Raw genomic sequence first — 24,093 nt, 5'->3', positions numbered from 1 at the left:
TATTGTTACGTGTGGGAAGACACAGATGAAAGAGGCTATATACAGACTACTTACACTGGAGCCAGACCGCCAGGCCGATGCTCGCACCAAGGGCACAGACCCACTTCGTCGTCGTTCTCGCAGCGGCTCATTTCTTGAGCATCGCTCGATGATATCGTAATACTACCCCGCGGTGGCAAAAGCACCGTCACGGTGCTGTTAAATATCCAAGGCGTGTGGAGAGTTGTAGGGTTTGAGTCGGGCGACGCGGACAATGTCACTGGTTGTCACAGCGGAGGACGCAGTGGGTGTGGCTAGAACGATTTCGTAGGTGACATCGGTCACTTGGCGAAGCACACGATATGGGCCTTTGTAGCAGGAAAGCAGTTTTTCACAAAGGCCCACTTTACGCGATGGTGACCAAAGCAACACGAGGGTGCCGGGCACAAAATGGACATCACGGTAACGGAGGTCGTAGCGTTACTTTTGTTTGCCTTGAGAGACTTGTAGATGAGCATGTGCAAGTTGGCGAGCATAGTCAGCATGTGCGATAGCATCACGGGCATAAGTGCTAGTTGAAGCTGTGGTGAACGGAAGCACAGTGTCCAGTGGTAGCGTCGGTTCACGGCCATACAAGAGGTAAAAAGGAGAAAAGCCAGCAATGTCGATACGACAAGAGTTGTACGCAATGGTAATGTAAGGTAGAGCCTGGTCCCAGTCACAGTGGTCGTCTGAAACGTATTTAGATAGCATGTCTGTAAGGTTGTGGTTCAAACGCTCAGTGAGGCCGTTCGTTTGAGGGTGGTAGGAGGTGGTAAATTTGTGCTGTATTGAGCAGGGATGCATGATGTCGTCAATGACTTTGGCCAAAAAGGTGCGGCCGCGGTGTGTAATTGACGCGGAGCACCATGCATCAAAATGACATCATCTAGCAGGAAGTCCGCAACATCAGTTGCGCAACTGGTCGGAAGAGCACGGGTACGGCGTAGGGGGTCACATAGTCCGCTGCAACTGCAACCCACTTGTTTCCTGATGTAGATTCCGGAAATGCACCGAGAAGGTCTAAGCCGACACGATGGAAGTGCTCGGAAAGGATGTCGAGCAGCTGCAGGTAACCAGAGGGGAGCTGGGAAGGCTTCTTGCGTTGTTGGCAAAGTTCACAAGTGGCGACATAACGTCGTATGGAACGGGCAAGGCACGGCCAAAAAAAAACGGCGACAAACACGGTCATAGGTTCGAGATACGCCGAGGTGTCCTGCCGTTGGTGCGTCGTGAAGTTCTTCTAGAACGATTGAGTGGAGGTGTTTAGGTATGACAATTAGGAACTCAGAGCCGTCCGGATGAAGGTTACGAGGGTACAGAGTACCGTCACGGAGGACGAAGTGGCGCAGAGTGGTGTCGGCCGGAGAGTGTTCAAAACGGTCGATGAGTGCTCTGATGTAGGCGTCATGGCGTTGCTCGTCGGCGAAATGAAGCAGCTGTGATACAGAGAGTATGCAAGAAGCACTGACAATATTGGAGGAGTCAGAGTTGTCAACAGGGTAATGCGACAAGCTGCCAGCGTCTTGGTGCAGGCGGCCAGGTTTGTAGACCACGGAATATGAAAATTCTTGTAGCCTCAAAGCCCATTGACCAAGCCGGCCTGTAGGATCCTTTAGCGATGAGAGCCAGCAGAGAGCATGATGGTCAGTGACTACGGAAAAAGGGCTACCGTAAAGGTACCGACGGAACTTCGCAACCGCTCAGACTACAGCAAGGCATTCTCGTTCCGTAATGGAATAGTTGCGCTCCGATCGTGTGAGGAGGCGGCTCACATAAGCAATAACGCGATCCTGGCTACGCTGACGCTGGGCTAAGACGGCACCTACGCCATGACCACTGACATCTGTACGCAATTCTGTAGAGGCATCAGGGTCAAAGTGGGCGAGAATGGGTGGTGAGGAGAGAAGAGTGACGAGACGAGAGAAGGCGGCGGCTTCTGCAGTACCCCATGAGAATTGTACGCCTTTCTTCAAAAGATTAGTGACGGGTCTAGCAATTGCTGCACAATCTTGAACAAAACGACGAAAGTACGAGCATAGCCCTACAAAACTTCGAACCTCTACGGCTGTCTTCGAAACCGGAAAGTCTCGGACAGCACGAGTTTTGTCGGGATCAGGCTGTACTCCGGAAGCGTCAGCGAGGTGGCCCAGAACAGTAATTTGGCGGCGGCTGAGACGACATTTGGACGAGTTAAATTGCAGCTTCACCTTTCGAAATGCATCAAGTATAGCTGTTAGCCGCTCAAGGTGAGTGTCGAACGTGGGCGAGAAGACAATGACGTCGTCGAGGTAGCAGAGGCATGTGGACCATTTGAAACCTCGGAGCAAGGAGTCCATAATATGCTCAAAGGTGGCAGGGGCGTTGCATAATCCAAACGGCATTACTTTAAATTGGTATAGGCCATCAGGTGTGATGAACGCAGTTTTTTCTCTGTCCATATCGTCAACAGCGATCTGCCAGTATCCAGAACGAAGATCAATAGAAGAGAAATAGCTGGAACCGTGGAGGCAGTCAAGGGCGTCATCTATACGTGGGAGCAGGTAGACGTCTTTCTTAGTAATGTTGTTCAGATGACGGTAGTCTACACACAAGCGTCACGTGCCATCCTTCTTCTTAACAGGTAATGCCCAGTGACTCGAAGAAGGCTCAATGATGTTTTTGTCTAGCATTTTGTTCACTTCACTTGGAATTACTCGGCATTCCGACGCAGAAAGTCGATACGGTCGTCGGTGAATAGGAGTAGCATCGCCAGTAAGAATCTGATGCTTGACTGCGAGCGTCTGGCCTAAAGGGCGATTGTCGAAGTCGAAAATATCTCTGTAGGACGATAATACTTGGTAAAGGTCTTCAGCCTGCACAGAAGACAGGTCCGTCACAACCATTTTCTGTATCTTGGGATCGGCGGCCGAGGCTGGCACGATGGGCTTGCTAAGCTCGCAAGAAGCATCGGTCGATAAAGTTGCCACGTGATGGTCACTGAGACAATCAACGTTGGCAAGGCAAATACCTTGTGGTAGAATTTGCTTTGCCAATCCAAAGTTAAAGATAGGCATGAAAGTGCAGTTCGCAGTAATAGTAAGTATACTGTGAGGCACGGTAACGTCATACTGTAGTGGAATGTCAGGCAGAGGAGTGACGAGGTACTCCCCATCAGGGACTGATAGGTAAGACAAGAGTTCAGTGTAGGCTATTGATTTTTGGCGGCAGGCAAATGAAGCCGGTGGGGCGTAGGCGGCACTGGGGTGCGTCAGAAGGTTCAGCGAAAATCGGCAACTCAAGGTGAAGGGTACTGGCAGAGCAGTCAATAAGAGCAGAATGCGTGGAGAGAAAATCGAGGCCGAGAATGAGGTCGTAGGGGCAATGAGAAATCACTGTGAAGAGGACAGGACTGTGGCGGCCGGCGATGCTAACACGTGCCATACACATGCCGATGATAGGCACAGTACCGCCATCTGCAACGCGGACGACGCGTGCCGACGCTGGGGTGAGGAGCTTGTTCAGTCGTCGTCGGAAGGCAGCACTCATAATAGAAAGATGTGCACCTGTATCGATAAGTGCCGTGACAGGATAGCCATCAACGTCAATGTCAAGAAGGTTTTGGTTCATGTGTAATGTGAGCAGACGATTTGAGGGCAGGGTGGACCACGCAGCTTCACCTCCAGAAGCTGCAGTGCCCAGTTTTCCGGCTGGATCCGGTAGCTGATAGGCGACGGAGAGAAGCGACGGGGTTGGGGCGAACGAGGCTGATGGCGTCGAGGTGAGGGCGAGTGGCTGTAGTGAAGGTTCGGGGCAGGAGCATCAGCAACAATGGGTTCGTGGCGGGTGGCATAGGGAACACAAGGTCCAAAGGTGCGGGAATAAGTGGCGGTGTATGTCCGAGGAGGTGGTGGCCATCGGTTGCGGCAGTGACGAGCGACGTGGCCAATGCGACAGCAGTGGAAGCAGATCGGCCTGTCATCAGGGGTATGCCATTCAATCGGGTTGCGGCAAAATGTGGCAGGAAAGGACTGCTGGGAACGAGGAGGGCTGCTAGAGAACTGGGCAACCAGGGGTGGAGACGACGAACACACGGAGTTGAGATCCATGTTCTCAAATTCCTGTCTGACGATGGCCTGAATCATCGCAATCGTGGTTGCTGGTGGATCGGGAGGCGGCGCTGAGAAAGCTGGCAAACAGGCGGCCTCGAGCTCGCGGCGAACAATACGGGTTACGTCATCACAGGGGGTGGTCTGACGCGGTCGACCCTCGCATGTAGACATAGCAGCAGTGTTGGGTAGCTGCATGATGTGATGTGTGGTACGGCAGCTATTAGCTTGTTCAAGGCGACGGCATTCTTTGATGATGGCGTCGATAGTCGAGACGTGGCCGAAAACAAGAAAACTTTTTTTGCCTCAGTGCTCCCTTCAGTTGATAGTCGGCGTTCGTATTGTCCACTTCTCTACTCTTGTGTCCTGTCTGCACGCCTCACTTCTTTTTTGCATAATGAATCCTTACCAACTAGCTCAGCTTTCTGTCGTTCCGAATTGAAAGCATCATCGGCGATGCCTTTTAGCACATGCGACACGTTGTCTGCTTCTGACATAGTATCGTCAGCTTTTCGGCAGAGAGCCAAGACGTCAAGGATGTATGAATCGTACGGCTCTGTAGATGTCTGAACACGAGACGCAAGAGCCTTTCTCGTGGCAGCCTTGCGCCCAGTGGGGTCGCTGAACAGTTCCCTGAGCTTTTATTTGAAACTTTCCCAACTGTTTATCTCGTCGTCATGCGTTTGGTGCCACGCGTGGGATGCCGCCGAGATAAAAGACGACATTGGCGAGCATGATCGTTGGGTCCCACCTGTTATTAGCGCACTGGTGTGTTCATAGAGCTTGATCCATTCATCAACTTCCTCTCCCTCCAGGCCAGAGAACACACCAGGGTCGCGATGTTGGGCAACCGTGATGATTGGAGGAGTCGGACAAGCTGAAGCCGTTGCAGAGGCGGTCTCATCACCGGGAGGCACAGTGACAAGCTCGATGTACCAACCACTCCGGATCCGTGGTGAGGACGGGGATCGCAGACCTCCACCAGAATGTTATCTGTGGGAAGACACAGATGAAAGAGGCTATATACAGGCTATTTACGCTGGAGCCAAACCTCCAGGCCGACACTCGCTCGCGTCAAGGGCACAGACCCACTTTGTCGTGGTTCTCACGGCGGCTCGTCCCTTGAGCATCGCTCGATGATATCATAATAGTATGATGCATCTCTTTTTATTCGTATTTGAAAATGTTCAATTGAATTTGCGATGTGCTTTACCTTATTTTTAAAATATATTTTATTCACTGCACATTTTACTACCCCTCCCTTCAGTTTTCTATTTTGAATAAAATAAACATTACTCCTTACTATTCAAACTGGATTAAGCTGTTTTTTAAATTTTTTTGCGGCCGTAGGTGTGAGAAAGTATTATTTTGTTTATCAAGGCGATGTTCCTGTGACTCCTGTTTTCCAAAGTGTTAAAAGTATTTCTGTGATAATAGCTATGTGTTCTTGTGGTTATTGCCCAACTGCTTTGATATTTGTCTAGTCAAAATGAAACCAAGCGTATCAAAGACAAAACGATGCTTTTACACGTGATACGCGGTTCATGTTGCTGTAGCCAAGCATGCGCTTCCGATTTCCGTTGTTTCTCGAAGATCTGAGCATGTTGGAACAAAGTATTTTAGCTTGCATGTGTGCTCAGCATTTAGATCTTTACGAAGTAGCAGCCGAACGTCATGCTTTGATGGGCAAAAGTGGCAGCGGAAGCGACGAATCCAACTTGCAAGACAGACCACCGTCCTCGCCACAAGCAGCATGCATGGAGAATGCTGATTGGTAAATGCTCACTCACACTAGGCCGTTCTGACACCGATTTCGGTCTGCCGATCGTCGGCGACAGCATTTTTTTCTTTGTGTCGGCGCCTCTGTCACATTGCACCGACGCCAATAATCTGCCGACAATCGGCGTAAAGTTCAGCGTCGCTACAGTGTGACAGGCGCCGACACGAAGGTCAAAAACGCACCCATTTACGGCACAACTCGTCGATGGCATCTTGTATAACAGGGAGATCATAAAACTCTTTGTACTTGCAAATTCGTGCTATACTCGTGCGCATACAACAGCACGTGCGCCGCCATGCATGTGGGACGATGTGGGTGCTGCTCATTAGCGTGGACTTTCTTTACTTCATAATATGTGTAGAATAAAGTGCAAGTGTCTAATAGTATACTAACTGCAATTTTAAGCAATAAGTATACTGTACTTAATGAAAGTCGACTTACGTGTAGTAATCTCCTGACTTAATTTTGAAGTATCAACTTTTGACTGCCAGGTCTTGCCACCTACTGGCATTTTCTGACTCTCTTTGCCAGTTTAAAATTATATTTCCTACTTAAATCCGAAATAGCATGCTGGATTCTAGCACTAAAACCATGGTTATTTCATTTCCATCAACATCTCATAACACATTCTGGCCAGTTGTCAGTCCCTTTTACAAATGTGGGAATGGGCAATTGTCACGGGATCCGGTATGTATCCCTTAATTATATACATGTGTACCCACCATCTCCTGTCACAGTACGAGCACCGATATCCCTAATAAGTGTACTGGCAGGCCTTCAGAGCTTTTCCGGACGTGCACGTGAGGATTTGAGCGCTTAAGGGCATTAAAAATTGGACGTTGACGTAAATGCCAGAAAAATCAGACTTGACTGTACGACTGACCAATAGGATGCTTCAAATGGTCCATGGTGCGAACTCGCAGTGGAAGGAGGATGAGAACAGAAAGGACTGACGCATTGAGGGACGAATGGAAGAGGAAGTGTGCTGCTGCTTTGAAGGAGCTTGAGTTCACAACACAAAGTGCTGGCTAACACCGAGATGCAGCTGTCCCTCACTCAAACCAAAATGAACTCTTTAAAGCAGTGATATACAACACTGAGGTATTCTGTGCAGGCTGAGAATGTGTCAGGGCAGTTGAGGCTGACTGTCCAGCTGCTGAGAGAGAATCTCACTTGTGGCAAAGCTCAAGCCTCAGACCATTGAGCTCACTATCAGTTGATAAAAATAGCTTGTGTTCGAAATCATTTGTTTCTGTATGCATCTCCTTTTTATTCATACTTGAAAATGTTCGACTCGATTTGCAATATGTTTTACTATTTTTTAAAAGATATGTTTTTTGCTGTGAATTTTCTAACCTCTCCCTTTTGTTATCTTTTTGAATAAAATAAACGCTACTCCTTATTGTTCAAACTGGACTGAGTCGTTTTCTTTATTTTTTATCACGCTTACTAGTGAGTGGCAGCTTCGGGTGACATGGTGTCAGCCCATCTTGACATAAAACAAAGTTCTGTGCCGCTCAGGAAATTTTGCAAAGGCACTCAGGGAAAACCTGGAAAACTCAAGGAATTTGGAAATGTCAACTTGGTAGACGCCTTGTCTAATTGACAGAGGTGGCTCTACCAACAAGGTGGACGAAATAATGGGTCTTTTCAGTGAGTTTGGTCAGTGTTTGAGGTTCACCTCAGAACAAGCAAAAGAATGTGAACTACAATACCTTGACCTTAGATCACATTTTTTAGACGACCATGTCTGTTGGGAATATTTCTCCCGTTCTGCCAAGCCTCTGTTGAACTTCACCTCAGGTCATTCCAAAGTACGCAAAAATGCCATTTGCGTCTCCATACTTCGGGTCTCCCTCATAAAGACATGTGGGCATGCATTGGGTGATGCATTCGCACATCAGGTAGTCAGGCTGCAGGAAGCTGGGTACTCGGGTAGCTTAATAACAGCCAGCTGTGAGAAGTTGATTAAATGGGTAAAAAACTTTAGGAGACAGGAGGCCAAATTAAAAAGCTGGAAGAAGAATGCTGTAATTGTACCATATGCACACCGTTTGTGCCATGGCCTAAAGAACGTTGCAGGCCGTTATGGTGTGCAGGTTGTCCCTTTGGCTCCTGGAAAATTGAGTGCTATTTGTTCGGCGATTGAAAGGTGAGCAAGCGGAGCAGAACGTAATTCTAATGTAAGGTGCAAAGTGAATCATGTTAATAAGTATGTAGGCTGCACTACCCATGTTGTGTACTCTTTCCTGCTCTAGTGTGGGAGAGTGTACGTAGGACAAACTGGCTGGTGAATCAATGTAAGACTTGGAGAGGATGAATTGTCCTTGGTCAAGAATGATTATGAGTATGTGTCGGCCCACTGCCAACAATGTTAGTGTAAGCCTCTGCTCAAAGAGGTAACAGTTTTGTTTAAGCATACTGATGTATCCACCAGATTACTTGAGAAAGAAGCCCACATTGAGCAAAAGGGCACATGGTGCATTAGCCAGCATTTGACCACGCTTTCTCAGCCGGAATTAATTCACCTAGATAGCTTGATACAGTAACAGATGCCCTGTATCCACGTGGCCTGGTTGTGTGTTCCTCGATTGACCATGAGATCGCCTGTGTTGCTTATATTCCATGGTGTTTGTGTTTCAGTAAACTACTTGTGATTCAGTGCTCATCCTGCGTCCTTCCACTCTGTTGTTATCTTGTTCGTGCTGTTACCATTTGAATGCATACCAACTCGGCCAGTTTCCACTTTATTACGTTGTTTTTTTGTTGGACAATTCGATCATATGCACTGAAGCATTAATTTGTTAGTAGGACTATGACCCTGCCTTTATCTCGCTGTCTCTGTGCCTTTTGCACTGCAGTGTCCATCATCTGAACTCGTTGATTGTCCCTCCTCAAGGATATCATCTTTTCTGTTCTCCGTGTTTATATAGCTTAGTTTGTCATGAGTTCACGTAATGGTCGAAACAGGAGCGTCAAAAGCAATACTGATTCCGTGAAGCCCCTCAAACAACTTTTCTGCTGCGGAACCCAACTTCCTGCCACCGACTGCAGTAGTTATTTGAAGAAATGCAGAATTGATTAGCACCTGTTGTCACTCTATATGCTTGAACCGTTTCGGGCCATACCAGTAACTGTAAATTTTTTTCAGTTTGGGTTCATGCACGTTTCAAGGATATCGGTTTGGGTTGGGGTTCAGTTCTGGTCAAAATTTTGGTTCAGGCACAGTTTTTAGTTCGAGTCCGGTTTGAAACCCTGACCCTGAACACATTTCTAGAACATTATCCATGACAGCACGATTTCAATTTTGCAGTGGAGTCATATAATCATCAGGTGGTCGTAATTTGTCTGGCAAACTAGTGATTATTTATATTTTGACGGGTTGTCAAATAGATGAAAGCGAACCACGATTTATAAACAAAGACTATTTACAGAGATGGCCAAGATGGTTGAACACACACAATGTCCCGGTAATTGTTGTCTTCTTCGTTAGTCCAAGGATGTAGCTCGTAAAAATTTTTTTGACAGAACATTGATAGTTGTCCTCTAATTACTATTACTACTTGCTAAAAATAGCATCCGACATCCGAAAGCAGTGTCTATATGTTAAGAATGGTAGCACTAGAGTACTGCAGATTATTTTGTCCAGTCGGGCTACCCAAAGGCCTACCTGAAGCTTGGTACTGAGTGTTTTGTGTTTTGCCTTTATTGGAATGCAGCCAGTGTGCTTAGGAATATAGGCCACAATCTCAGCAGCCTCAGCCTCTTAGCCATCCATTTATGTGGGAGAATTGAAGCCAGTTGTTTTCCAAGGCTGTGTGTAGACTGATGGTTGTTGAGCATTAAGTGCTTTGCTGTGACCTGCTGCAGGCACCAATCAGTTTTGCAAAATGACAGTGCTTGTGCTGCAGGCTGGAAGAGGATGCATCAGCCATTGGAGGGGAGCAGGCAGCCCCTGTGAGCAGCAAGCTGCGCAGCACCCAGTGCCTGGTGAGGAGCTCTCTTAGAGGCTGGGCATTCCTTGGGGGCATTCGTTTCTATTTATTTTATTTACATAATGCTGCCAGCCACCTTTTGGCAGCCAAGGCAGGGAGAGGTCACCATACATTCAAACAAAATAAAAGAAATAAGAATGGAGCAAGTGACAATGTGCATCAATAAAGAAACGACTACATAACCTGGCTCATTATACACAACTAAATAAAGTGCATAGGCAAATAAATGATGAGTCGCAAAACACTGATAGAAGACAAGAGAAATAGGAATGAAGCAACAGAAAATGTGCGTGAAAAAAATGACTCCATAATCGGCTCATTATACGCAAATAAAAAAAAAAAAACTCGTAATAAGAGATAAGTGATGCGAAAGTGTAAGAGAAGAAAGTAGTGCAAAGAAAGGATGAACAAAGGTAAGCACTTAATGAGCATTGCATCGGCTGGCATGTGTTAGTGTAATGACAAAGCTGTCACAAAAGACTGAACTGACAGAAGACAGGCTACGTTATGTGGCAGTCTGTTTCAATCTGAGAGGGATCTCAGAAAAAGAAGCGTGGTAGGCAACTGTTCTGCTAAAGGAAGCTGTTATGGTGCTGTCGTGCTTTCTGCGATTTGGTCTAGCACTGTTAAACGGCATGTAATTGCTGGAGTGAACTTTCTTTTTATTGTTCGCCATATTGTCAAGCATTTTTAGTCGGTGCATCTTATGACGTGATTTTATGACGTGATTCTAGTGTCGATAGTCCAAAACAACTGAGAAGTCATTCTGGACTACCGACAGGCCTCAACGCAGTAAGAAAGTTAAAGGCAAATATTTTGTCTAAGGTTAGTGCCCGCATAAAATGCTGACTTCGATTTTCTTCCTTTGTTTTCCCTTTTGATGCCGTTGTGGTGAAGAGGAAGACGAAGAAGGCGCTCTTGTGTCGGCTGTGCGCGCGATCAGCGTTCGCCTACTGTCAGTGCGACTAAACTGTGCCTAGTGCCTTATAATAAATAATCTTATTACACCGTTAATGTGAAAAAAAAGTTAATGTCACTACTCACATTAACCGTTGCAGTAACTTCTTTGTTGGAGCAAAACTGTCAGTGCTGGGACACCTGACTGAGGAAAGCTTACCGTCACTGCGATAACTTTGATGAAGCTATTATTCTGCTGTGGTGATACCCTCTTGAAAGGTGCTCAGGGCTTTGCCAGTTCTCAATCCAGTATGTTTCAAATTTTGTCCTTAGGTGTTGTCCTTAGGTGTTGTCCTTAGGTGAATAACAGTCGATTTAATCAAAGATGGAGGAGACATAATGCTTGAAACACTGGCGGCTCTCTATACGAAATGTCTATCAAGTGCAAGGGTCCCAGAAAACTGGAAGAATGCAAACATTATACTAATACAGAAAAAGGGAGACATTAAAGAACTGAAAAATAAGCCTAATAGCTTACTTCCAGTGTTATATAAAATATTTACCAAACTAATCTCCAATAGGATAAGGGCAACACTGGACTTCAGTCAACCAAGGGAACAGGCTGGCTTCAGGAAAGGTTACTCTACAATGGATCACATCCATGTCATTACCCAGGTTATCGAGAAATCCGCAGAGTACAATAAGGCTCTTTATATGGCTTTCATAGATTATGGAAAAGCATTTGATTCAGTAGAGATACCAGCAGTCATAAAGGCATTGCGTAATCAAGGAGCACAGACCGCTTATGTAAATACCCTAGAAAATATCTACAGAGATTCCACAGCCACCTTAGTTCTATGCAAGAAAAGTAGGAATGTACCTATAAAGAAAGGGGTCAGAAAAGGAGACACAATCTTCCCAATGCTATTCACTGCGTGCTTGGAAGAAATACTCAAGCTATTAAATTGGGAAGGTTTGAGAGTAATGATCGACGGAGAATACCTCAGCAACCTTTGGTTTGCCGATGACATTGTTCTATTCAGCAACACTGCAGACGAGTGAGAACAAATGATTGATGACCTTAACATAGAGAGTGTAAGAGTGGGGTTGAAGATTAATATGCAGAAGACAGATAATGATGAGTAACCGAGCAAGGGAACAAGAATTCGGGATCACCAGTCAGCCTTTAGAGTCTGTGAAGGAGTATGTTTACCTAGGACAGCTAATCACAGGGAACCCTGACCATGAGGAGGAAATTCAGAGAATAAAAATGGGCTGAATTGCATGCGGGAGACATTGTGAGCTCCTGACTGGAAGCTTACTGTTATCGTTGAAAAGGAAGGCATACGATCAGTGCATTTTTTTAGTGCTGACATAAGGGGCAGAGACTTGGAGACTGACAAAGAAACTTGAGAACAAATTAAGGACTGCGCAAAGAGTGATGGAACAAAGAATGCTAGATGTAACTAGAGCAGTTTGGATCAGAGATCAAACGGGTATAGATGACATTCTAATTGACATGAAAAGAAAGAAATGGTGCTGGGCAGGCCATGTAATGCGTAGATTAGATAATCATTGGACCATTAGGGTGACAGAATGGGTACTAAGAGAAGGGAAGCACAGTAGAGGATGACAGAAGACTAGAAGTTGCGACGAAATTAGGAAATTTGCAGGTGCTAGCCCTTTGAGGGTCGATTTTTTTCGCCATATGCGACCACCCAGGGTCGATTTTTTTTTTATTGCACATTTAAATTCTTCAGAGGGACCTACTTCGAAAAAAATTTACCATAATTTTTCTAGGGTGACCGTAAAGTGAGAAAAAAATGTTTTGTGTTGCCATATATGTACTGTTTATTCATGAAAAACAATAAAAAATAGCAAATAAAGTTATAAGAATTAAAAAAAAAAACTTGGCACATTGTTACACACAATGTCCACACAAGAAAAATACACAAGAAGAAAGCGCACACGAAAATTTTTTGCAAGTCTCAAATGTTCCTCTTGGACTAATATTTCTTCAGCGTGTGGTAGTCCTTGAAGCATGGCTCCACACAGAGCGGTTTGTTGCACTCAGCGCACATGTACCTTGTGTCCTTGCGACGTTTTTGCTGCTGAGTGGTGTTGGCGCAGACATGGCACCTCCTCTGGGTACTGCTTCCCTGAGCAGTTGTGGGAGGCAACTTCTGAATAAAGTGCCAAAAAAGAAAACGCATGCACCGCGGCATCCTTCGTATGTGGACTCCTGTGAGCAACAAGCGAGCGAGTAACAGGCGGTCATCCTTTGAGTGATAAGAACGAGATAGCCATCAGTTTTGTGAGTGAAAGAAGCCGAAACTGCGTGCGGAACAAAACCAAAACAAACCGCCGCGCGCCCGCGAGGGCACCAATGCGTGAGCGGTAGCAGACGCGCCAAAGCAAAAAAAAAAAAACTAACGAAAACCGAAAGAGAGACACGTGAGAAAAAAATTCCACATATTCCCACATAGTGGCAGCACATGCCAGGCAAGAAAAAGTTAGAAAATTAGCGCACGTTTTAAATGTGCAGACGGTGCCGTAAATATACGGCTTCGACCATTTTCGGACCTGTTCCCGGCACCGTATATTTACGGCATCGACCCTCAAAGGGCTAGTTGGAATCAGTTAGCGCAGGACAGGGGTAATTGGAGATCGCGGGAAGAGGCCTTCGTCCTGCAGTGGACATGAAATGGGCTGCTGCTGCTGATGGTATTCACGTGAGCTACCACTGCAAAGTGTAGATACGTGCGTGCAAAACCTGCAATGGGCTGGTCTGAGCTCCCTCGAGTGACACTATAGTGTTGCCCTTGAGAAATGTATTGTTATCTAGGAAATAAGCTCTTTGAATACATTTTTTGGGAACGAAAATGTCATAAAAATATATTTGAGAGGACCGTCATAAGTATAGAAGCATAGGGAATGAGAGCAAACAAATGGAAACACACGTCGAAACCGATGTCATGCAAGCGACGCTTGCAGCGCCCCTGTATGTCGTTCTCGGAACTAATAACACATTCCGATTGAACAGTGTGGTGAAGTAAAGCACAGAAGGCACAGCATTTCTATGTCATATCTAATGCTGAAGGGTGAACATGATAATTCAGGACCAGCAACAATAAATACACAGCCCCCTTGAGAACATGTGCGATCATGTTGATGAACAAAAAAATTTGGCTAGTCGGCAACTTCAGCGTCAGTGAAATCCTTGGTAAGCCAGGTTTCGATAGTATCAGTATATTGCTGTTAGATGATGTGACTATGCTGGACACAAGTTCTCGTTTCGGCATAAAAATGTGAATGTTAGTGGAGGTTACAGAGAATGAAAGAGGGCTGCTTGCTGAAGTACCAGGACGGGTATTGGCTAATTTTGGGAAAGACAACCGCTATGATATTTCCCTAGTCATCTGCGATGAGTTATCGTGCACAAAGCGCTTTGTACTGATGTGTAGTGTCTTGTAGTGAAGTTAAAATTGAACACCTTTAGATTTGGTGAATGGTACAAAATGATTGCGTGTGGTTTGCACAAGACAGGCAAGAAATTCACATATATACACACAGAAAACAATGCTAGACTTCTAGACGAATGCTCTGATGATCTAGCTTGACTTTGTTATTCTTTAGTGTGCCTTTGAGCAATAAATCAAAATTGGGCATCTTCTGATATTGCGAAGATCATGCTTCTAAGATTAGGCCGTATCGCTGTAGGACAGGCCAGTGTAAATATTCATTTTCCAGGGACCATGGAAGAGTGGAATAAATTGTCAGCAGGATTAGTGGACTGCTATAATGTGGACTTTGTTTCATGAAGCATTGCCCCCCGCAATAATACCTTAGTGGAACTGTGGGACTCCTTCAATAAAGAATAAAACCTACACATTGGCCAGGCTTCTTGTGTAAGCTATACTTAACAGGCGTTTCTGTACTTTTTCAGAAGAGAAGCAACCTTATTTCGCCAAATATTTGGACACAAATAAGAGCAAGAGATACCAAACCGCATCGCACTGTATTCTAAAGAACATGCTATCTGCCTTAGTATTTGTAGCAGGCAGATCCACTTGATGAAGTATGACAGACAAGAAGTCTTTTGAATTTCAGAGCAATTAAATTCTCCATGAGAATTACATGCTGTACCAGCATGAAAAGAAATCCCCATGTACTTCACAGAAAATAGAGGTTGGATAGGTAGACAGGCACATTTGCTATAACTAGGCACGTGTTAAATACATAAAACATTGGTACAGATTTTTTTAAAAGGGTGACAAGAAAATGCAGACTTTGTCTTACTGCTGTTTACATTGATCAAATTATTGTGAAACCAATGTACAACTTGTTTTGAATTATATTGTAAGTTACCCATAATTTTCATAATCAGGATGTCTTAAGATACTATATGCAGAACGAGAATTAGAAGTGAGGTGCCCTATTTTTGTTGATCACAACCATATGTAGCAAATGGATAATGACACTAAGGAAAGCATAGGAGAATTTATTTGTAGTTTCTAATTGAAACATTGAAACGATAAATTGAAGGGAAGTGAAATTGGGTGAAAAAAACAACTTGCCACTAGCGGGATTCGAACCCACAACCATCACATTATGTGTGATGCACTACCAATTGTCCTATGGTGGCGTCTGTTCCAATGCCCATATGCTTGGGTATTTATGTGTGTATTAGCCAGTGCCACGCAAGCCTTCGTGGCAAATGAACATCCCGTTTACTGATGGGCAACGAAGCATGTGAACCAATAAGCCCTCGTATGCTACCTAAAGGCAGCAAACTAGCTCAATTAGAGACCCTAGCTATGAAACGAGAGTGGGAAGTGAGGTGCTCGATTTTTGTTTATTGCAAGCATATGAAGCAAATAGATAATGACACTAAGGAAAGCATTGGGGAATTTATTTGTAGTTTTTAATTGAAACATTGAAATGATAAATTAAAGGGAAATGAAAGTAGATGAAAAAACAACTTGCCACCAGCAGGATCCGAACTCACAATCTTGGCTTTTCACGTAATGCAAAGGTTGTAGGTTCAGATTTTGCCAGTGGCAAGTTGCTTTTTTGTCCACTTAATAGTCCAATGTGATAGTCTGAGCGATTTTCTAAAGCTGACTTTTCGTTCCTGCTTGATTATTCTGACCTATATTAGTAGCAGTGCCACAAATAAAACAGGAGGTGAAATTTTGTCGACTACAGGTGAATATTGTAGAATTATTTACCGTATTTACTCAAATCTAACACATACTCTTTTCCCAATAAAGTGGGTCCAAAAATTGCTTGCCGGTTAGAATTGACTATGACCCACCCTAAATCTGCTTTACCATATTTCCATCAGCATTTCAAAATAGCCGCCTCGTACACGCTTCTAGCCTAGCTGCCATAGCTTTCTCCATGTGCTGTAGTATGTGTGCTTAGGCAGTGCTTCCTTTTACCCAGGTTAGTGCACCGTCTGTCTTCCCGTTTTCTGCGTTTGCTTTATCAGCATGGAAATGCCGACTGCAAAGATGTGCCGAGTTCATCACGATGCCGCAATTAAAAGGAAAGTGATCACGTGTGCGGAGACAGACAGAAATCGGGCAGCATCACGGGCATTTGGAGTTACCAAAACTTGCGTGCGGGACTCATGAGAGGCGTTCTACACCGGGGGCTGCTACGTAGTATGGCGCAGCCACACGGTTGCTATCTTGAAAGCGATCTGTGGCGGACTAGGCGCACTGCACTGTGTTCTCGTTGCTTAGTTCACTTCGAAGCACGAGGGCGCACCAAGCTCAATTTCCTTGTTCCTGCTACCATACTTCCTCACTCTAGCATTTAAAGAGTTTCCGCGGTCACTGAGTGAGTCGTGTTCATGCTTGTGTGCACGTGACACCACGCTTGTTAATTTAGTTCGTAAGTGAATGTTTTAAAAGTTTATGCGGCCGATAAAACTGCTATACTTACTTTTTGCATAGCTACCTACTAATTTGCTATCGTAATCAATGCTTCACCTTTCGCGCGAAACTGCGACTTCTTTTATTTATTGCAATTTTAGTGTATTGGGAGTTGTATTGGGAGTTGGGAATGTATTGGGAGTTAGTGTAATGAGAGAAAGTTGTATTTCTGTAAGAAAGAAAGAGGTGTGCGGTACCGTAAAGAACTTTTCTTTCTTTGTCACAGCAAACGGGTGCATGTTACAATCGAGGGCATGTTAGAATTGAGTAACTACGGTATTTATTTATTTATTTATTTATTTATTTATTAAGAAAGTACTGCCAGTCTGAATGCCAGACTTAAGCAGGAGTGGGTGTTACATTGGAAGCAACACAGTACCAATTTAGGTGCATAAAAGGAGTAATGTGAATTGTAGAGATAACAAAATAACAAAAATGCTGAAGTAGATATAGAGTAAAACAAAGTAATACAGTACTACAGCAACAGCAAATGCCACACACAGTACAATAAGTAGTGGTAAGACAGGCACTGTACAGAAACATAATTTTGAATACCAAGCAGAAAAACTGCATCAGGTTATGATGAAAGACAAAATTGGTGGCAATAATAATGACAAGTACAGTATAGAAAAAGTGCATGACACCATGTCCAGTTACAAAATTGACGACAAATACAATCTTGAAGGAAATAGTCGCTGTGCATACAGAATCTTAACAAAACCATCGTATATCAGATAAAATAATTTCTTTTTGTTGCAATACCGTCTAGTTTGTAACATTCCAAGTTTGCACTTTGCAATAGAACTGATGGGAATATATCGCACTGGTAGGCATTATATAAATCTTACAGCTTTTATTGATTCAAATTTAACAATGTTGACTTGTGTTTGTGAGTCCCAAACAGCTGATGCATGTTCCAGTATTAGTCTTGCATACGTTTTATATTCAAGGAGTTTAATTTTGTGGGTTGCTTTAGCTAGTGCTCTTCTTAAGTATCCAAGTTTTCTGAGAGCCTTCTTTTCAACATATACTACGTGTTTGTTGCATCTTAAATCAGATGTGATGACTAGGTCTACTTACATATATGCTGAAACAAAAGACGAGCAATGATTGCCCAGTTTGTATTGGAATTTTGAGGGGTCTTTCCTATGGGTTACAGTCATTGCTACAGTTTTTTCTGGGTTAATGGTCATTTGCCATGTTGAGCACCAATTCTGAATTTTAGATAAGGAATTGTTCAAGACAACATGGCCACTGTAGGCGTTAACTACCTGATAAGCATACAGTCATCAGCGTACAGTCATATCTCTACCGAGATGTCGTGGAAGATGTCATCAATAAGAATAAAAAAGGCCTGAGGATGACCCCCTGGGGTGTGTTGGACTGAACTGGTGCAGATGGTGAATTCATCTAAGCTGCTGGCTCAATACCGGGGACCCTATCGGGTTGTCGCCTGTGCATCTGCTGTAAACTAAGTGGTCGAACCTCTGACTCCATCTGACGACCTGCGGCATCACAGTCGTAAGACAGTGCTTAAACCACTGGCTTAAACCGTATTATGATCCCCTTATCGTGTCTTCACCGTGAGTCGCCAAGATGGCTACTCCTCTCTCGTGGGGCCATTGTAAGGATGAAGATAGCACAAGCATTACTGCTGCCGCATGGTTCCTGAAGTGAGAAAGACAAAGACCAAAGGGTTGGTGTCGCTGTTCTTGCTCATACTGGCGCTTGGCTGGAATTGCTCAGCTGCTCTCTGTGCTGAACCCGACCTGACTGCGATTCCCGCTAGTAGTCGATAAACCTCGTAGCACCCCTTTTAGCAATATGGAATGCCTTGATGACTTCTCTGTTTTTGATTTTGCCTTTGAAAGGAATTTAGGGTGTTTCAGATAGGGCAAATAGCTTCTGGTGTCACATCTCTTGCAAACGGAGATTACTGCCTGAAAAAACGACCCGAAAAACGCTCTTAAAAAATGACCAGAATCCCATATTTTGTTGCAACCTTCTTTATGTTGAGGGATAGACAATGCAAATATAGCATGACAAAAGGTGGTTTTCGGTTCCAGAGTTGCTCTTTCCTTTCTGGAGATTTTACTTTTTGAAGCAGGCTCTCGGATGTACTGCAAATTAGGTGATGAGGGTAACCAGCGGTCACCAAGCGCTCAACCTGACATTTGAAACCGGATGATACAGTGTGTGCACAATATTTCTGTAGGACAGAGAGGCAACTAGACATGATGGTGTCCCGTTTCACAAGTTTCAAATGTGCACTTTTGTAAGGTAAAAGACTTTTCTTAGACCTTGGATTATAGGACCAACAAACATGGGCACTGAGGAACTGCAATTTAAGGTCAAGAAAGGGGATGTGGTTGTTCTGCATGCTTATACAGAGCAACCAAGGAGTAATATCATTTACATAATAATAATATTTGGCGTTTTACGTGCCAAAACCACTTTCTGATTATGAGGCACGCACGCCGTAGTGGAGGACTCCGGAAATTTTGACCACCTGGGGTTCTTTAACATGCGCCTAAATCTAAGCACACGGGTGTATTCGCATTTCGCCCCCATCGAAATATCATTTACATTGTCGTATCTAAAAACTGCAGCTGGCTGCAAAAGCATGGCAAGGAAGGAACGCTAACGCACTGCGCACCCTTTTTTTTTTATATGGAACGCCTCTGTCTATTCTCAGGCAACTGTTTTGCGGCTTTTTTTGCCAAGTACTGTAATGTCTGTAGTGCACATGCACATTAGCCGCAATGGATGGGCAAATGTGAGCCTGATGCACTCTGCATCGGGTTCCCAGTCACTAATGGCTGATGTAGACCCTACCACAACTGAGGGGTATTTCATACAACACTCTTACAGTGCAGGTGAGAAAGGGCTTAGTATGCCTCTTCTCGCATGCTGCTTCTTTTTTGATTGGAAATACGAGCACACAGCCTGGACAACTTATTAGGCACGGAGTATGCTCTACACGCATGTGTCTGTTGTTTACATTGGCATAAGGTTTCCTGAATAAATCAGTTAGCTGTTGGCACTCGTCCTGTCCTTCATGTCTGTGTAATGTGTGTTGTGCGATTCTGAAACTTCAACTATGTACCAACTAGCCCAGTGAAGAGGTTTAGTTGACTATTGTGGGATTCTCACCCATGCTCTTGGTACAAAGGAACGACAACACAGTAGTGCAAACACTCACAAGGGCATTTATTGCACCTTTCATAGATCACTGCCTGCTAGCCGAGTTGCTATCTACAAAACATGCTGATGGGCACGTGACAAATCTAGCAAGTCCGACTCACCGCGACTGGATAGCGAGCGAATATGTTTGCCCCATGTTGGACATTAACGCCTGGTCGTTCGCGTGTCCGGTCACGCGAACGGTGGTGCGTTCGAAGGAGGCCTCGCGAGACGGTCTCGCAGAAGCATGAATTAGCGCATGCGCAGAACGTCCGCCCCGCTTGCCGATCCTCGGCCAAAGAGGAAGAGCCTTCTCTTTTCCGCGCCCAAGTAACCCTGCTGTTAGATGGCGTTAGCAGAGCCACACTCATGCCATCTTTCGCGATGCGCTTCAACCACACCGACTGCCGCGGGCATCAAGGCAAAGCCGGATTACAGGAGACGGGAGCTATGCGGGAAAACATATCAGGGGATGCGTGAGAGTCTCGCGCATCCCCACATCCTCCCCCCCCCCCCCCTACCTTAAATCACTACATATTCCGGCGAAACATGTCACACGGTCTGACATCAACGTGTCCTTCGCGAACAAGGTAGTACATGCAAAAGTGGCCGCGCCGAGGAAATGTCCACACACTATCTATAGCATGCGAGGACTCCGGAAATGGCGACGCAGTAGTCGGTATGAGCAGTGCCTCCTCTATACTTCAGTGCCCGGCAGACGAGCGCTACAATAGGCCACCACCGCAAGTACGTCGTTCCGCCGCCACCTTAACAGGCCACTCCTCCCTCATCCGTGGCCAGGCTCGATTGGCAAGCATGGCCCTCAGCGCGCGTTTCTTCGCGTTGGCCGCACCGCCTGCATTTCTTTAATGTCTAACTTCGCAGCTCAGAGCTACACACACATATATGTAGTTTGTTCCTTGCTGTACGAATTGCGAAATGAAAACAGTAACTAATGCTCTTATGCGGTACTGCCCAGCAGTGTGCGTGCTCGCTTTCGGTTTAAAGGAAAAACCAGCACATGCGTTTCTGGGGCTGCCCGCGCAGTTATGTATAACATGGTGCGTACAAGAAATGACAGCAGCATTTATTATATTGGCTGTTGTCTCAAAGCTTGAGGCATTTCCTTAAAAGGGGCTTTTTGGCGATGTACCTATAGGCATCATGCTTGTCCGTCACGGAGCATGCATAGTTCGATAGAAGAGGTCGCAGGAACCGCACAGAAATCAGTTCCATGAGTTTCAGCCTGTGCGGCTCGTCACTGTTCTTTGTGGTTGTCCGTAACGAGCCTTGTGATGCTAAACCCACGAGTTTCCTCTTTCTTCATGATGAAGAGAATGAGCTCATGAAGTTGAGCGCCAGTCAGTCCTTTGGTAAAGTAGCCTACCAGGATTCTTTAGAATGTGAACAATCCGCTCATCACGAAACACAGCAGCAAGTTTGCTAACACAATATCCTTGTGGTCTGCCGAGCCAAGGTCTGCGTGGCCAACAAAACAATCTTGCTGCTTGTGGTACTGCAGTTCCTCTTTCATTCGCATCTCATCAATGATGAGAGAGCACACCCTGGACTGGGGTTGGGGTGCCTGCAAATTCTGGCATTCTGTTTTTAGCCGTGCTTCAACAAATTTTTGGCCCCTCTCTCCATTCTGAATACTGACATATGCAGATAGAGCGTTTCTGCTAGGCAGTTTCAGAAGTTCCTTGCCCCGCATATGCTGATAGGCCCTTGTTGATAAGTGCACCTGAGAACAACACCACAGTGACGAGTTGTCTCCTCAGACCAAGTGGGTCTTTTCTTCTGGAAGTTTCTGATCTGGTCGAGCAGAAACAACGCAGCAGGTTGCTTTTCCGAGGCTGCCTTTCTTATGTAATAAATTTCATCCATAAGGTTGTCCTCTTTCAGGTGATACAGCCCCAGGTTACATCTGTGAACTCTCTGTCGAAGTTGCTGGATTTGTATCTTGAGGTCTCTTTCTTTCCGCTTCCATTTTGTCCTTTCCTCAATGCAAGCTTGGTGGCGCCCTGAGATCCACTTGGACGCTTCGATCACGCTTCGCCGTGTCTCCGCAATAGCAGGTGTCGCACTGGCCCGCCGGCTCATGCGCACAAAATGACACCTCCATGGAAACGTCTTCTTCTTCCTTGGCCATTGGTTTGTCAGAGAATAAAGATGGTAGCAAGATCGTTGGGGAGGTGACAGCTTGAGAAGCATCCGTCTGTAGCACAACGGTAACACATGCTAGCTTGATTACACTTGGTAAACTTGTCTCCTGTACAGCTTTTGGCTGAAGATGACGGGGGTAATCGTTGAACACGGACGGCATAGTACTCTTCTTCAATAAAATCTTCTTGCTTAAAGTGCCGGCTACAAACCTTTGTGTAGCTAGATGAGTTGTTTGGGGTCCATCTGTCCCGCCAGACGGCAGCAAGCCGTTTTTGCCTTAACTCCAAGTCCGACGGCACCTTGTGAAACGATATCCCGGCAGTTTTCTTCTTCTCGTCAGACTTGCACAGAGGCACGCAACAGCATGCTATTTCAGATGAAATGCGTTCACACAGAAAAAAGTGCACTCGAACAGAACCAGTGCCCTCCTCTGACAACGTATGAGAAAAAAATGCGAGATCGCGCCAGTAGTGTTCCTGTCGCGACCTACTGTATACTTATACAGTAGGTCGTGGTTCCTGTATATAAGGAACACTAGCTACCCTGTTTGCGTGGCGCCCCCGCGCGGCCTCCGAGAGCAGTAGAGAGGAGGAAGTACGACAGCGTTGGGAGAGCGTATTGCCGGGCACTAAAGCATAGAGGAGGCACTGGTACGAGCAAGCGTCGCTAGCGCCGACACGCCCTGCTGGCGAGAGCCGCCATAGCTATTGGTGACCGCTGGCTTTTTTCTCCGCTACCGAGGGTTGCGACCTCGATACAGGCGGCCACCGCAGTCGCTGCGCCGAACTGGCCACAGCATCATCATTGCCCGGAATGGCTCGATCGTAGTCCGGGGCAGCAGCGCAGACGATGTGCAGGTGACAGCAAACCAGGGGTCACTCCACTCACACTGCGTACACTCAACACACTCGGCAAACGCTGAAGTAGTGCAACGGAGAACAATTCTGCCTGGGCATCGCCCACGTGGTACAATGTTCGACTCAGCTGGCATAAGATTGGGCGGCTACTCAGATGCTAAGTTCACATGAGCGAAGCTCACTTCCTTGAGTTGAACGAGCAATTTCAATTTGTGCGTGGCTAACTAGAATGAGGGAAGAAAATTGCAACACCTAAACGCCACGGTCTACCAAGTTGTGTCCCTCCACATGTGACAGGCAGCTTCGTAAAGCCTTAGGCCTAAAGCGTCGCTGCCCTGACAACAACCGGCATCCAAAAAAACAACACCCAAAATGGGCGCTAAACAGGCAGCCGCGAGGAGACGTCAGCTCTGTTAGGTGGTCCTACCCCGCTCGTTGCACACAGCCCCACTGTTAGGTGGCGTTAGCAGAGCCACACTCGCGCCATCTCTCGCGATGCGCGTCAACCACACCGACTGCCGCGGGCATCAAGCCACGCAGCGAAGCCGGGTTGCAGGAGACGGGAGCTATGCGGGAAAACAACATATCAGGGGACGTGTGAGAGTCATGCATCCCCACACTATGAAAATTGTTCATTAGAGTCTATGATGCTAGAGCTGCTTCATTTTCCGAAGCATTCTTGTGAAGAAGCAGGGGCTTTCTGTAGATTGAAATGGCTTCTTTACATTAGAATAATCTGGAATAGTTCCTGTGAATGTTTTAATGATGGGTATGCTGCAGTAAATATGTTTAGTGTTTAGACTAATTTGATCGGGCATGGTTGACAATGGAACCATGATCTTGGCATTCGTTTTTCTTGGTTTGCTGCCTTGATCAGTTTATTTCCATAAGATACCTCTTTGCTGTAGCAGTGTTTCTCGCTGTGGCTGCAGCTTTACCCAGAGCTGGAAGGTGACAAGCTGGAGCAGGACATTGGAGAGTTTGCAGCATCGCTGGCGTGGGTGCTCGAGTCACGCCGTCTGGAGCGGTTGTTTGATCGGCACAGCCCATCGGCCTCAGCACTGCCCTTGCTCAAGGCCCCTTTTGAAGACTTTGTCGGCCTTGATACAGAGTCCAGGTAAGGGTTCTTGCAGTGGCAGTGCGAATAGATCAATTCTAGCAGTGTAG

The 24,093-nt window shown here is 45.8% G+C and overlaps 1 protein-coding gene across 7 annotated transcripts in view; it reads left to right on the top strand.

Annotated features, from left to right (window-relative positions):
* The window catches only part of brun (trafficking protein particle complex subunit brun), a 747,330-nt gene that overhangs the window by 48,193 nt on the left and 675,044 nt on the right, over positions 1-24,093 (top strand). For all 7 annotated transcript variants that reach the window (XR_012829487.1, XM_075698272.1, XM_075698271.1 and 4 more), the window contains exons 3-4: positions 9,798-9,876; positions 23,859-24,043. Coding sequence is in view for 6 of the 7 variants with exons in the window: in XM_075698272.1 (XP_075554387.1) it covers positions 9,798-9,876; positions 23,859-24,043 (264 nt within the window). In the remaining variant the exon portion in view is untranslated. The remainder of the gene's footprint in view (positions 1-9,797; positions 9,877-23,858; positions 24,044-24,093) is intronic.

The sequence above is a fragment of the Dermacentor variabilis genome, chromosome 7, assembly GCF_050947875.1.
Source record: "Dermacentor variabilis isolate Ectoservices chromosome 7, ASM5094787v1, whole genome shotgun sequence".
Lineage (NCBI taxonomy): Eukaryota > Metazoa > Arthropoda > Arachnida > Ixodida > Ixodidae > Dermacentor > Dermacentor variabilis.
Note: the sequence above shows the minus strand (reverse complement) of the source record. Positions and strands in the feature narration are given on the sequence as shown.